The sequence below is a fragment of the Lagopus leucura genome, unplaced genomic scaffold, assembly GCF_019238085.1.
Source record: "Lagopus leucura isolate 7727_CA_CO unplaced genomic scaffold, USGS_WTPT01 Super-Scaffold_73, whole genome shotgun sequence".
Classification (NCBI taxonomy): Eukaryota; Metazoa; Chordata; class Aves; order Galliformes; family Phasianidae; genus Lagopus; species Lagopus leucura.
The window spans coordinates 43,744,269-43,757,570 of record NW_024962252.1 but is presented as its reverse complement, the minus strand read 5'-3'; the positions used below and the strand labels follow the sequence as shown (position 1 = coordinate 43,757,570).

The window sequence follows — 13,302 nt, the reverse complement described above, 5'->3', positions numbered from 1 at the left end:
AATTTTCATAAAAACAATGTGAAACATGCGACTTTAAATTTCTAACAGACCAAAGATAAACAGAATACAAAGCATTATTTGCAAGTACACCCTGGGTGTTGGAACACACCATACTGAATTCAGTGAATGAAGAGTAACATCAGACAGTCTCTCTTCATGCATTTCCTCATTTAACTCAAGCTTTGTTTCAACAGAGCGTGCCTGCGGAATTTGTGCAGACTTCTCCACTCACTGGGGACAAATTTCAGTGTCTAATGGTGACACCCAGAAAGTCCCTTCTGATAAGACTGCAGGTGGTGGCTTTGAGAACTGCTCGTATCGCACTCTTCTTCCTGAGCCCCACAGGGTTGCTCCCAGATCCTGAGATACACAGGCAGACACTGACTTTTAGCCTGATTTAAATCATTGCAATTTTCATAGCTTGTGTTGTGCCAAAGAACTACAGAAATCTTCCTGTTTGCCCTCTCTTGCATTTAGAGAAAACAGTCATTCCTCTTCTCAGTTCTCATTAATTGGAATGAAATAGAACCACAACTACACTTACATCTTCCAAATTGTTTTTGGTTCCTGCCATTTTTCACAAGCACTGGTGCCTGGGATTCCAACAAATCCTCACCACACATAGTAACCTCATTACTTTCCTTTCTTTACACATCCTCAAATTACATTCACTTTTTCAGTGACTCCACTGTATTAGTCTCTTGCAACATCAGTCATCACTAATCCAGATTTGCTCCCTCCTACTAATGTTCCAACAGCGAGGCAAGCTCCTCAAAAATGAAAACGCTGTTACTGATCTCTAATGAGACATCCAAGATATCATAGTACCCGATTTCATTCTACTTCTGAAAAGCCCGAGAACAGCCTAGATGAGGAAATGGAAGAGAAGGCAAAAGAAAAATGCAATCAGAGGAAATAATATCATTTAGGATGATGTTTGCTACAGGACTTCTAAGCATTGCTTCTCTGAGGAATAGAAAGCTCAAGAAGGAACTGAGTTAATAGAAAAGTTTGTTGGTTCAAACAATCCTTTCCTTGCTCTTTCATTATCAGGACTGATGAACACTAAACCTTTTGTAATACAAAAACTTAATCCAGAAGTTAACTGGGAAGCTAGTATCAGAAAGCTTTATGACTCAACAACACTACAGGAACACTACAGCAAAGAAGTGGGGGGTTCCAGTGAAGGAACAAATTAGCAGCTGAGAAGTGGGCAGGATGGAAACCTCAGTGCTGTGGGTGGGTGGCTCTGAGAAGCGCACCAGACCACCATGCCTGTCCAACAGCTGTGGGTGCACATACACCTTCGGGCACTGGACAAAAGCCATTCAAAAGAGTAAATGATGCTGCAATACAACCAAATTGCAGCTTTGATTTCATCAAGCTCCAAGGAAAACTTCCAGGTACAGTCTTCTCAACCTATCTCTTTTCCCTTCTCTAATGCTGCCTTTCAATCCTTTTGCTCTGACAAACTGTGTCAGTTGCCAGCATTAGGTTGTCGTGCTTGGCCATGGACACTTTGTTCACTACCATCTTCTTGTGGAATACACACATGCATGAGACAACTAGGAACATAATTAGACAGAAATTAATAATAGTTCCTAAAGGCTAACTTTAATTCAGATTGGTGTCTCTGTTGGTGGAACTGATGATGCAGGAACAGGTTAAGAAAGTGAGCAACACTGCTAGCAGGATAGGCTATATCCCCCCAATATCTTACCTAAGTCTTCCCTCCTTCAACTTAAAATCATTTTCCCTTGTCCTGCCATTTTCTACCCTTTTAAAGAGTTGACTCCTCTCCTGTTTATAAGTCTTAGACTGGGAAGCTAAAGATCCACCTTACACATGGAGGTCAGTCTTTGTGATTTTCTTCTGTTTTATGAAAGGCTTACCATAAGCAAGTCTACCTTCAGGGGGAAAACTATTTTTGTGTCACCACTGAGCCCTTCCCATCCTGGCAACCTTCTTCTCACTCTTCTTCCTTCCTTATATTGTGTGAGCAACCTCACAGAGCCACACTGCAACTGAAACAATTTGGATAGAATTTCCCTTTCCTTCCCACCCCTGAGCTGATACACCATTCCCAAGAGTTCAGAGAGGCAAACCAACTAACCGAAGATGTACCTACATTTGTTGCCAATCATTCACATCAATGGCAGGAAAAAAAAAAAAAACAAAAAACAACAAACACAATGGCATCAGCATTACCAGGCTTGAGAAATCTAAATTTTGCCTCTTATTCTTGCCAATGCAATATCCAATATGACTTGTGCTGTACTTAGTAAAGATACCAATGGAAGAAAAGCCAGATACAGATAGAAAGATACTTTCACTATTTCAACCTGATACTTCTAATAAAAGGCACACATTGTTTTACCAATGTATTACATCGCAAATGTGAGGAACAAGTGATAGCTTTAGAAGCTTCTTGATCTTCTCATTAAATTGTAATCTAGGAAATACACAGCCTTCCTCACAAGTAAATAAACAGGAGCAATTGTACATCCCAAGAAGCTCAATGAAGCTCGACATCTCAAGAAGTCAGTGAAAATAAACAACAATCTTCAATTGAAGCAATGAAGTAGATTTTTAAGATAAAAGTAGCCTTTACATCCTTCCAATTTCTAAATCCTTCCAAGTTCTAAAACTGGCTCTGGTTCTAAAACTATTGGATTTCTGACCTCCTGAACTGTCAAACCAGAAAATATTCTTCTCCATATGTAAATTCTTTATTATTATTTTTATCTTATTTTTTCCTATTTTACAGTTAAGCAAATGCTTTCATAAGATGCATTTAACTACACAATAAATTTATGTATGCCACAGTAGAAAGACATACATTTAAGAGCTACCTCTTCAGCAGGAATGCTGTTATTTCTATTATCACAATTTCTCTGATTTACCAAAAAAATTTTTAAAGTACTTAAGAATGGACTTCAAAAAAGTTAAATGGCCTCTTTGTCGCTACACAAATTTTTACTTTTTCTGTATCAGAAAAAAAATCACTGTTACTTGGCAGATAGAAAACCTAGAAACAGGAGTTATTTCAAGAAAAAAAAAAAAAAAAAAAAAAAAAAAAGCACCTAAAAAAAAAGAAGTGAGAAAGTTCAAACAGCTGAAGTATATATAAAGAACAGATACGCCAGCATGATGTGGTGGGTAAGTAATGCCCTTCTCACCAGTCTAAATTATTTTGAAGAAATTACCACCCATACAATTCTTAACCATTTTGACTATGTACTTACATCCTGGCCATTCAAGATACCTACTTTTCTTGAACCTGGTTCAGGCAGGTTCAGACAGCAGGAAGCAAGATATTTGTACAAGAGGTATGAAAGGCCCCAGAGCAGTTGCGAGAGTAGTCGTTATGAGTGGAGGAACAGAATGGCCGAAGAGAGCTCAGGGCGTTCCCAAGCCCCCTTTAACTCCTTCATTCCTCACGGTTTGGGCAATCAAAACTCAACAGCTCAGTTTTCAATCTACTTCACTTTGAAATCCCTGGCTTGAGCCCATGCCAATGCCTGGCAACTCCTGGGAGCACTTAACGGAGCAACAGGAGGGAAGGCCTAGAGCACGTGACGTTCCCGCAGCACAGCTGGACCAGTAGCCCTGATGCCAGCCAGCTTTCACCAGATTTACTGTTGAGTGCTACACACTGGGTACAGGAGGTAGCTGGAAAGCAGAGCTGCTGCTTCACAGAAACTCTGCTTCTTCAGAGTGACACCAGCTCTCCTCCACGTCTCACTGCAATTCTATGCCAATACGAAGCCTTCACCCTTCAAAAATCAATTCTGCTGTCAACAGCAACTGTTTCACAACACTTCACCCTCATCCCTGGAATTGAGACATTGTTGCATTAGCAGAACCCTTCAAGGAGCTGCTTCAAGGTGACATCTTGCCTCCAGTATCTCTGATCCAACAGATCAGTTATACTGCAAAACTTCTTAGCTGCATGAAGAACATCCATTTGTTTCCCCTTCCATCCATAACAGCGCGGATGAGAGTGGCCATATATTCCAGCTTCACATCTTGCAAAGACTTACACAAACAACAGGAATTCAAAGTTACCCAATATGGTAAGGTTTAAGCTACTTTTACACAGAGAATGGACACACCACACAAAGTGGTGCTATGTTGACAATACTTAGGTCTATATACACTGGAGCAACTAGGCAATATTATTATTGAAGAGCATTGCTCAGAAATTGTTTTCTTAAAAAATTTAAATGCAATTCCAGCAATGCTTGATTTTGCAAGACTTTGTTTCAGACTTAAGTTTTGGCTCAAACTGCATCCATCAGCAAGCATTCAGAGGGACTCAAAGTCAGCTGTATGCCAAGTCAATTCAAAAGATGAATGCTCATAACCCTGAGGATACCTGGACACAGTCCTGCACTGCAATACCTCCCCTACCCACACAGCAGCACTGTCACTACATACCACACATCAGGAACACCGGGGCATTCAGGAAGCTGTTTCCTGAAAATCAGAGTGAAGAAGTTTAGGTACTCCTATGTTTATGTACGGCGTACAGCTGTTGAACCAGGTACATCTGTCACTCTTCCTCCTCAGGAATAAAATACCTTGCAGTGGCTGGAGTGCGTGGTTTGGCTTAGAAAGTCTACAATCTAGCATATAACATATTATTTTTCTATTTCACCTCTCTTCCTCCTTTGCAAAGTTCCCTGCTATTGTAACTTCAGCTGGAAGGTGATTTCTCAGCCTGCCTTCTCTTTTCAGCAGCCAGTCTGTAGCCACCTCAGTAACTCAAAACCAGCATTATAGTATTTTTGGGGATTCATATCCCTCATGAGCACAGATCTTCTTCACTAGATGACCCTTTTGAACTCCATCTTGCATCAGGGCACTAAGCAGCTCATTAACAACCAGATGATTCAGCAACTGGTGGCTATGTTGCTGCCTGGTTTCCTTCAGCAGCCAAACTACAGCTTTGAAGGCTATCATTTGCATGATACAATCAGATACCTGAAGAGGTACACAGGTATCAAGTCCCTCTTTCTCCAAACCACTACTAGTTCTGGGCAACACAGCCTGTTCCTGACTTTTCCTTACTGCTGGCATGACTTCATAATCTTACTCTTTCCACAAAAATCCTGATTGTAACATTCTGCTGCTTTCTTCTCCCCTTGCATCTTTCAAAAAGATCACACACTGAAAAAGAAAAGGGTTGAACACAAGATCTCAAGTCACAAAGGAAAACTGGTAACAGATCCCAGATAGAGGGACAATAATCTCCTCATTTCAGGCTCAGAATAGCTAAGTAGGACTCTTGTCCCACCAAAGCCAGTCAGACACCAAGCATTGCCAGCTGCAACTCCTCCCCGCCCCAACAACCCCTTCTGATTATCCACATCCACTAATCTGATTAGCATTCCTGTAATTAAAGCACCACAATATCTGACTGAGAATACAGCACGTTGTTTAAATTAATTCAAAGTCCTTTAATGTAAGAAATTACCACTGCAAGAGAATTACAAGATTTACAAAATAAAACATCACTAATGAGCATACGATCAAAACTGGATTATCTAGTTCTCCAGTTCAGAGGTAGAAAAGCAGGCAGCCAAATCACAAAGGTTTCTATGAAACATGTACAGCTACTTTACAAGAAAGGATACAATTGTATGTTCCCTAATAAATACTTTAAGCAATATATATCTTTTTTAGATATTAGGAAAGAGGAAGTGTTATTTTGGTCTACTCTTTACTTACTGAAAAGTGAGGAGTGAGATTGTTATTCTGAACAGTACTTACAGGTTTATAAATTAGAGAGATGAGAAAAACATACAAACCTTACCCTGGCCTGGTAGAGAGGATAAGTTAAATATAAATCCCCAGTTAAACTGTAAGTTTCTCCCTCTGCAGCAAAATTTCTTCCCATGGCTGTTTGCTCATTTGTACAGGGTACTTCTGAACCACCTCCCACCCAGACACACACACAAAAAGCAAAACCAGGCACAAGTATTCCCTCTGACTCAGATTTACAAGCAATAAAGAGAGATGAGGAAGTGAATCACTCATCTACAGCAAACCTGTGTGGATGCAGCTTCTGGAATAAACCAAGTCTGTTATGAGGCTAAATGGAGAGGAAGGGGCAAAGTGAAGAACATGTGAATGCAATATTACACTTGTGGGATCCAGTGATTCCCATACTTCCTGGGCTATAAGCGGTATGTGTGAGTGTAGAAACACACAGCTCCCTCCTGAAAGAGAAGCACTCTATTCACCTTTTCACCTTCCACCTAACTAGGCATTCTCCTGAGTGCTCAAGGAAACTGCCTCTGTGAGCATCAGTCTTGAAAGAGCATAGCCATCTCTAACACTGCTGCTCAACCAAGCATCAACAGAGAACAGCTTTGGGCTGCATCCCATCCTGGAGATAGATCATCTTAAGACCCTGACCAGGAGCTGTAGGACCCACAGTCATACTCTGTGTCCTAAGGTACAACAGCTAGGATCCTCTTCGTAACAGCTCACGTACCTACTCCTTCTTCAATTTCTCTGAGTCCAAGAGAATAGTCTTTTTTTCCCTTCCCTTTTTGTGAATGATAGATAAATAGGTCTTAGACCTTTAAAAGCCAAGAGTGTAAGGCCCAGAAAAAGAACATCTGAATTGAGGCAGAGGTAAAATAACGTCTTTTACTGTAGTACAGTCAGGCTTCAGATCTGGAGCTCCAGGCTCACCTTCTAAGCTTCTATACCAGGTGTTAAATCTTTGATAGGGATTATGCAGCCAGGTGCCAGTGATAAGAGACTGGATTTGACCTCTAAGGACCTTCTGAAGCACATTGCTCCCATTCCCCCCCACCAGTAAAACAAGATAATTCTACATTTTCATATGGATACTCATCTCAACAACGCCCAACACTTTGCTTGACTTTTTTTAAAATCTATAGTGCTCTAGGGCAGAAGTTTTAATGCAGTTATATACAGCAGAGATCATTAGCAGGGTTTTTGCTATTCCATTAGACACCACTTCAGCAATCATGATGAAATCATTATACAGACTCCAGTTTTCTTCAGGGGGAAAACAAATACTTATGTTAAAGATCTTCTTCCATGTGTTACATTTCTGACAATATGTTCCACATATTCAAGGTATAAAAACCAATCCCTCTCCAGAAACCTGAGGTCAGTCTCCACTTAAACACAGGGTACAGCTTGCTATTTCTCTGACACAGAAACAAGATCTAAATGCACATCCATTTTTTTCCTTCTCCCTCTGCTCCCCCTCCCAATTTCAGGTGCATTCCTACATAAAGCTGACTGTATCCAAACCAAAAATCTGTTACGATTTTGCAAAAAAGAGTCAGCTTTCCAACATTTACTCCTTTCAAACTTTTTGGTAGGTTTTCTTTTTATGAAGGAAATCACTACATGAAGTGCTAAAACTCAGAAGACTAAAAGGTGACTTTATCCTATACTGTCCTTCCACTCAAATTCCTCTGACAGAGCAGGCAAGGAGAAGGCTTTTCCTCTCCACTGAGGATGAGTCACATGAGCCTTCTACAGCACAAAGGAGAAAAACGTCACTTCTTGTTCTTCCCAAAGAAACATCACTTGTTTTTCCCAAAAAGACAGATATGCTAAGAACACACTGGACTGCTTTAGAGGATGTTTTGTTGCCTTTTTCTCCTGAACAAATACATCACTCAACTAAAATCCTGCTCATAACAGGAATCCTAAATCCTGGTCATAACAGGATGGGTAAGAGTCCGTCTCTGCAGAAGTGCTTTGTGAATCTCTGTTCTCAATATCAGTAGCAGTATTGCAAATATTCCTTTATCTGCATCTGTATCCCTGTTTCATCTTTTATGTATACAAGCATCAATATGGCTATCTGCCACGTAGATCTTTTAATAGCTTCTGGACTAAGCTTTATAGAGTGCTCAGCAATACCAGTGGCTTCATCGCAAAGAACATCCTCACATTCCAGGCACTGGAATGGCCTGCCCAGGGAGGTAGTGGAGTTGCTCTCCCCAGCAGTGTTCAAGAGGCAGCTGGATGAGGTGCTACGAGATATGGGTTAGAAGCTTGTGGTAGCAATGGTAATGGGAGGACAGTTGGACTAGATGATCTTGCAGGTTGTTTCCAACCTTGTGATTCTATGATTCTAAACTTGCTTTATGGGGTTTTCACCCAGATCCCAAGCCAGGTAGTTCTTGCAAACACCAAACCATGCAATCATCCTTGAATTGCTGAGCTGAAATCAGGCAGAACTGTTCTTAGGTATAGCTTTAGCTGACAGATCATGCAAATCTAGCAACTGCTAGTTGCTGCAAGAGATTCTCTATTGCCTTAGCTCACAACTAACTAGTACTATTAAGTGTTTGGGGCAGAATCTCACTCTGATAAATCTTACTGTGGGATCCTACATCCCTTCTTACTCAAAGGAAACAAATAGGAGAAAATATCTATGGCCATTTCAACTATTTTAGACAAATTATGCCACAAAAACACCTTTCTATTCACTGAAGAAGAGGATTAGCCAATTGAATTCAGTATTTGAATGCAACCCTGCCAATGGCAGGGACATCTTTCGCTAGATCAGGTTGCACAAAGCCCCACCCACACAACCCAACTTTGAATACCTCCAATGATCAGAGAGCATTCTTAGGATGATGACTGAGCTCCCTACTTGGTCATTCCCCAACGCATTTTACTACCTGTTTTAATAATGAAAAGCTACCACAAACCATTGTCTTGAAGCACAGGTTACAGATGCTAAGGAAAAACACCTGATGTCTATCACACTGCTTTGTGATCTCCAAGGTAAGACAGTATCCTGACCCGTGTGGCCTTGGTGGCAAACATGAAGATGGCTCAAACACATACTAGCAATGAATTCTGAAAACTTTCTAGACTTTGAGTTCATCAGTTAGTTACATGCCAAACCAAAACATTCTGGGTTCTATGCAAGAAATCTTATAAGGTGTTCCCAAATTTCAGTGTTGGGGAACACATAAAAACATAGCCCTATTCCACTCATCCCATCAGTTCCCACATTAAGCCCTTCCCTGTTATCTAAACACAATAAAAGTGCTCTGTAAAAACCTCAGTGAGTGTACCATTAGCCAGAACAAATACTACCAGCACGAGTAACTGCTGCATAGACTTGCAAGTGCCCAGATAGGAGCACGTGCAAGTCCCAAGCCGTGAAATGGCCTGGTTGGAGGAGCCCCACACCTATTTATAGCGCTTGCGGGAGCTGTGAAGCCATTCCCAGGCACACAGCCCAGTGGAGCACAGACCACTGTAACACAGCTTCTAGGGCCAGCAGGTGCAAAAATACATCCCACCAGTACTTCTCTGGCGAGTACGTCTCCCATGCCTCTGCTGAATGCATATGTAAGGGTGGTCAGCAAAGAGTTTTGCTTGGTTTTGATATTCTCACATACCCAGCATCTGCCTGGCTCTTTGGGCTTAGGACATACCTACATCACTGGTAGGAGCCATACAGAAGTGGTTTGTGATGCTAAATCAGCTACCAGCATCACTAAGCAAGGCTGGTTAGCTTTCAGGCTCCCGATTTCTCTTCGAAACTGCAGCCTGACTGACAAAGCAGTGATGAAGCAGCAGGCTGTAAGTTGGTCACTCTAAGTTCGCAAAAGCTGTTCTCTTTTCTCCCCAGAGTTGCTGCTGCTGCAACTGTGATTCCTCAAGGCTAATCACAGAGCCCTCTGCACAGCAGCCCCGCCGCCCCGCACAGTGCAAACACCACAGGCAGCACGTCACCGGGCGAGCAGCAGGGCCGCCATCAGCCCACGGAGAGGGGCTGGGGAACGACCGCCTAATCCCCGACCCGGAACCAGCAGCTCCCCGAGGGGCTCAGGGGTACCGCGGCACCAGCGATCCCTTCGGGGAGCGGCGCGGGGCCCGGTCGTACCTGGGAGCTGAGGTACCGCTTGAGGCACTCCTCGCACACCGCCTTCTTGCAACAGGACAGGGGCTTGACGGGTTTCTCTTCCAGACACACTCGGCAGCTCAGCACCAGCAGCGGCCCGAAGTCGCCGCCGATCAGCCCGGAGAAGGGTTCGGGCAGCAGGTACAAGTCCACCACCTCGATGCTGCCGCCCGCTGACAGCGGGTCGCCGCCCGCCGCCACCCCGCGCCGGGCCGGGGGCTGCGCGCTGCCGGAGCTGGGCGGGGAGCCGGGGCCCGGCCGGTCGTTCTCCACGCAGTACACGGTGCAATACACGTGCCGTCGGGCCGGGCGGCGCCGACCGCTGCCCCCCTCCAGCCCCTCCTCCGCCGATTCCCCCGCGCCCGGCGGCTCCGGCCCGGCCGCCTCCTCTTCGTCCTCCCCCGCTGCGTCCCCGCCGCCCCCTCGTCTCTCGGAGCCAATGGAGGGCGGAGGCTCCCCACCTTCTCCCGGCCCGGCCGCCTCCCGTGGCGGCGGCCTCTCCTCCAGACCGTCCTCCCGTGAGCCCCCGGCCGGGCTGGGCGGCGCGGCGGCGGCAGCCCGCGAGGCGCTCAGCGAGCTCTGCTGCTCCCCCATCGCCTCCCGCCGCCGCCGCCGCTTCTTCCCATCCAGCCGCCTCCCGGTCTCGCTTCTGCTTCCGGGTCCCGAGCCCCGCCGCTCGCAGCCCCGGCGACAACCCGCCCGCGGGCGCCCGGCCTCTTCTCTCCGAGGCCGCGGACACGGCGGGGCCGCTCCTTTCACCGCCACCCGCGGGCTCTCGGCCGGAGAGCAAGACCCATGCCGCGGGCAGCCGCCCCTGAGCCGCGGGGCAGCGCCCGGCCGCGCCTCCCGCCCCGCCCCACCGTCCCCTGTGACGCGCCGCCCTGTCCCGCCCCTGGTTGAGGCGTAAACACTGTGCGTGTGGTGATCGGGCGCGGCAGTGAGTGCGGTACCGATCCCAACTGAGTCGTGTGGGAGGTGTGAGAGAGAACGGCGCAAACAGAACAGATCCAAGTCAGTCAGCCCGCGGAGAGAAGGCTTTTCCTCACCATGCTGTTGAGTTGCAAGAGCTTTGTCATGTTTGACACAGAAGTATACATGAAACAAAAGCACGTTATTGAACTCCTTCATAGCAGAACAGTGGTACCACTGACATTTGTTGATGCTTGCTGAACATTGATGGAGGCCAAACAGTGAGCACAGAGTGGTGGTGCATTTTAGTAGTGACAGTGGGTCACCTCCACTGTGCACTTTTTTATGAGCGCAGTATGCAGACTCCTGTTCATCAGTGACAAAAATGCAGAACTAATGCTAGTGGCTGTATTGCAAAACCGTACTTTGTAGCTGAGAGTTTGCTCTATCAAATAGTATTGCTGTGCTCTTTGTAGCTGTGTTATAGTTTCCATGGAAACCATTAGGAGGCATTACTTTCTGAGCAAACTAAAGCAGGACTCAATTTCCCAGGACTGCAATTCTAGAGTCTTCATGAAAATTACTTCTACTAAAGACAATTATTATTATTATTTTTTTTTAGGATGAGTAATTAACACTCATTCCTCTGGATTGTGCTTGAAAGCTCTGAGGAAATCTGAATATTTGTTCCCATGTATAGCTGTAAGTAACTGGCAGCATAGTCTTGGGTTGTTGGATGTAGGACCTTTGTTGGTTTTTGTTGTTGTTGTTGTTGTTGTTTTTGTAACATTCTCTTTTATCATGCTTTTTTTTTTTTTTTTTTTTTTTTTTTTATTAATTATTTCACATGTTACCTACAATGGCAAAAGTATTCTGAATACTATGGAAATTATCTTCAACTGAACACTTGTATTTATTTTGAAAAAATAAAAAACAATTTGGGTTCTTACTACTTGCCTCCCAGTATTTGTAGTTTTCACTATTGTATATGCATACTTCCTATACAATAAATCATCTTACATACTCCAAAATGCATTCAGCCAGTACCATTTCCACTGTGAACATGGTCCTGTTTCCAGAAGTTGTGAAGTGGCTTGCTGGTTTCACCTTTTTTTTTAACCAAAAAAGTATCAGTAACCATCTGAGACAAAAGCTTGTGACAACAGCACAGCTGTAATGGCAAAACTTTGATGAGCCCTCCCTGTGAGTGGAGAACACCTTAAGTTTGCCTTCCCCCTGCAGCTCTGAGCATGGATGGGTTACAGTAGGGCCAGGAATTCCAGCAAATTACTAGCAATAGGATAAGAGATAATGGTCTTAGGTTGTGCTGTGGAAGGTTCAAATTGGATATTAGGAAGAAGTGCTTCTCAGAAAGAGTAGTGAGGCACTGGCACAGGCTGCCCACAGGGAGGTGGTGGAGTCACTGTCCCTGGAGGTGTTCAAGAACTGTGGATGTGGCACTGAGAGATGTGGCTTAGTGAGCATGTTGGAGGTGGGTTTATGTTTGGACTATATGACTGTAGTGGTCTTTTCCAACCTTAATGATTCTATGAACTTATCTGGTGATGAAGATGACAGCTGCATAGCTCATCTCAAAAAGTCCTCCTCGTGTCTGAGTTACAGTATTTGAAAGAAAGTATCCCTGATAGTTTTTGTCTTTAGTCCTTACGAGATCAGTTTCCTCAGCCAGAAGGAAAATACAGAGTTATCTCCTTGGGTTTCAGTTCATCTTCTGAGGTAAAAGAGTCATGGATGTTCTACAGAAGGTATAGGATAGAAAAAGCCCTGCTTTAGAGTAATTTCTTAGGAACATCCTAATTAAATCAGGAAGAATGACTGTGCCTCGTTTAATTGTTGCAGAATGTAGTTTGAAAACAGCCTGCACCATTATTTTTGTCTAGCACTATGGAAACAACTTCCAAAATATCACTGTGTCTCAAAAGTTTATCCAGGAATTCCAACAAATACCTTTCGGAATATGCATTCATTTGGTACCCATAGTAGGAGAATATAGCCATTGACACATCACCAAAATGATAAGACAAATGTACTGATATGTTGAAGCTTCAAGCAAAGGAAGCTCTGCCTAAACAAATAAAACCTTTTGGACTTCATCTCTGCTTACCTCATACTTGCTGTCTGTGGTCATCAGGGCTAAAGAAGTGGGATGCTTTTCTGAAACTGATAGTTCTTTCCAGAGAGACCTCTATCAGAGACTCAGGTCATCTTTTACTGGGCACCTACAACCTCTGTCCATCCTCCTTTACCCTGCTCTTATTTTGGAATGACGTATTCTACATACGTCTCCGAAATCCTTCTTCTAAGCCAGTGACATTGCTTGCTTCCTGGCCCTCCGTCTGCAGCACTAAGTTTTAATATCTTTCTTATCACATTTCTCTTCCTAAAAATACCACAGAGCTCTGCGTGTAGCCTAAAGCTTTGTGGAAGGCTCGTTACTGGGTTTCTGT

The 13,302-nt window shown here is 44.1% G+C and overlaps 1 protein-coding gene across 1 annotated transcript in view; it reads right to left on the bottom strand.

Moving 5' to 3' along the window:
* The window catches only part of RNF217 (ring finger protein 217), a 54,465-nt gene extending 43,946 nt beyond the window's left edge, over window positions 1–10,519 (bottom strand). The window contains exon 1 of the mRNA XM_042886796.1: window positions 9,908–10,519. Within this exon, the coding sequence (XP_042742730.1) occupies window positions 9,908–10,519 (612 nt within the window). The remainder of the gene's footprint in view (window positions 1–9,907) is intronic.
* Between the last annotated feature and the right edge of the window lie 2,783 nt (window positions 10,520–13,302).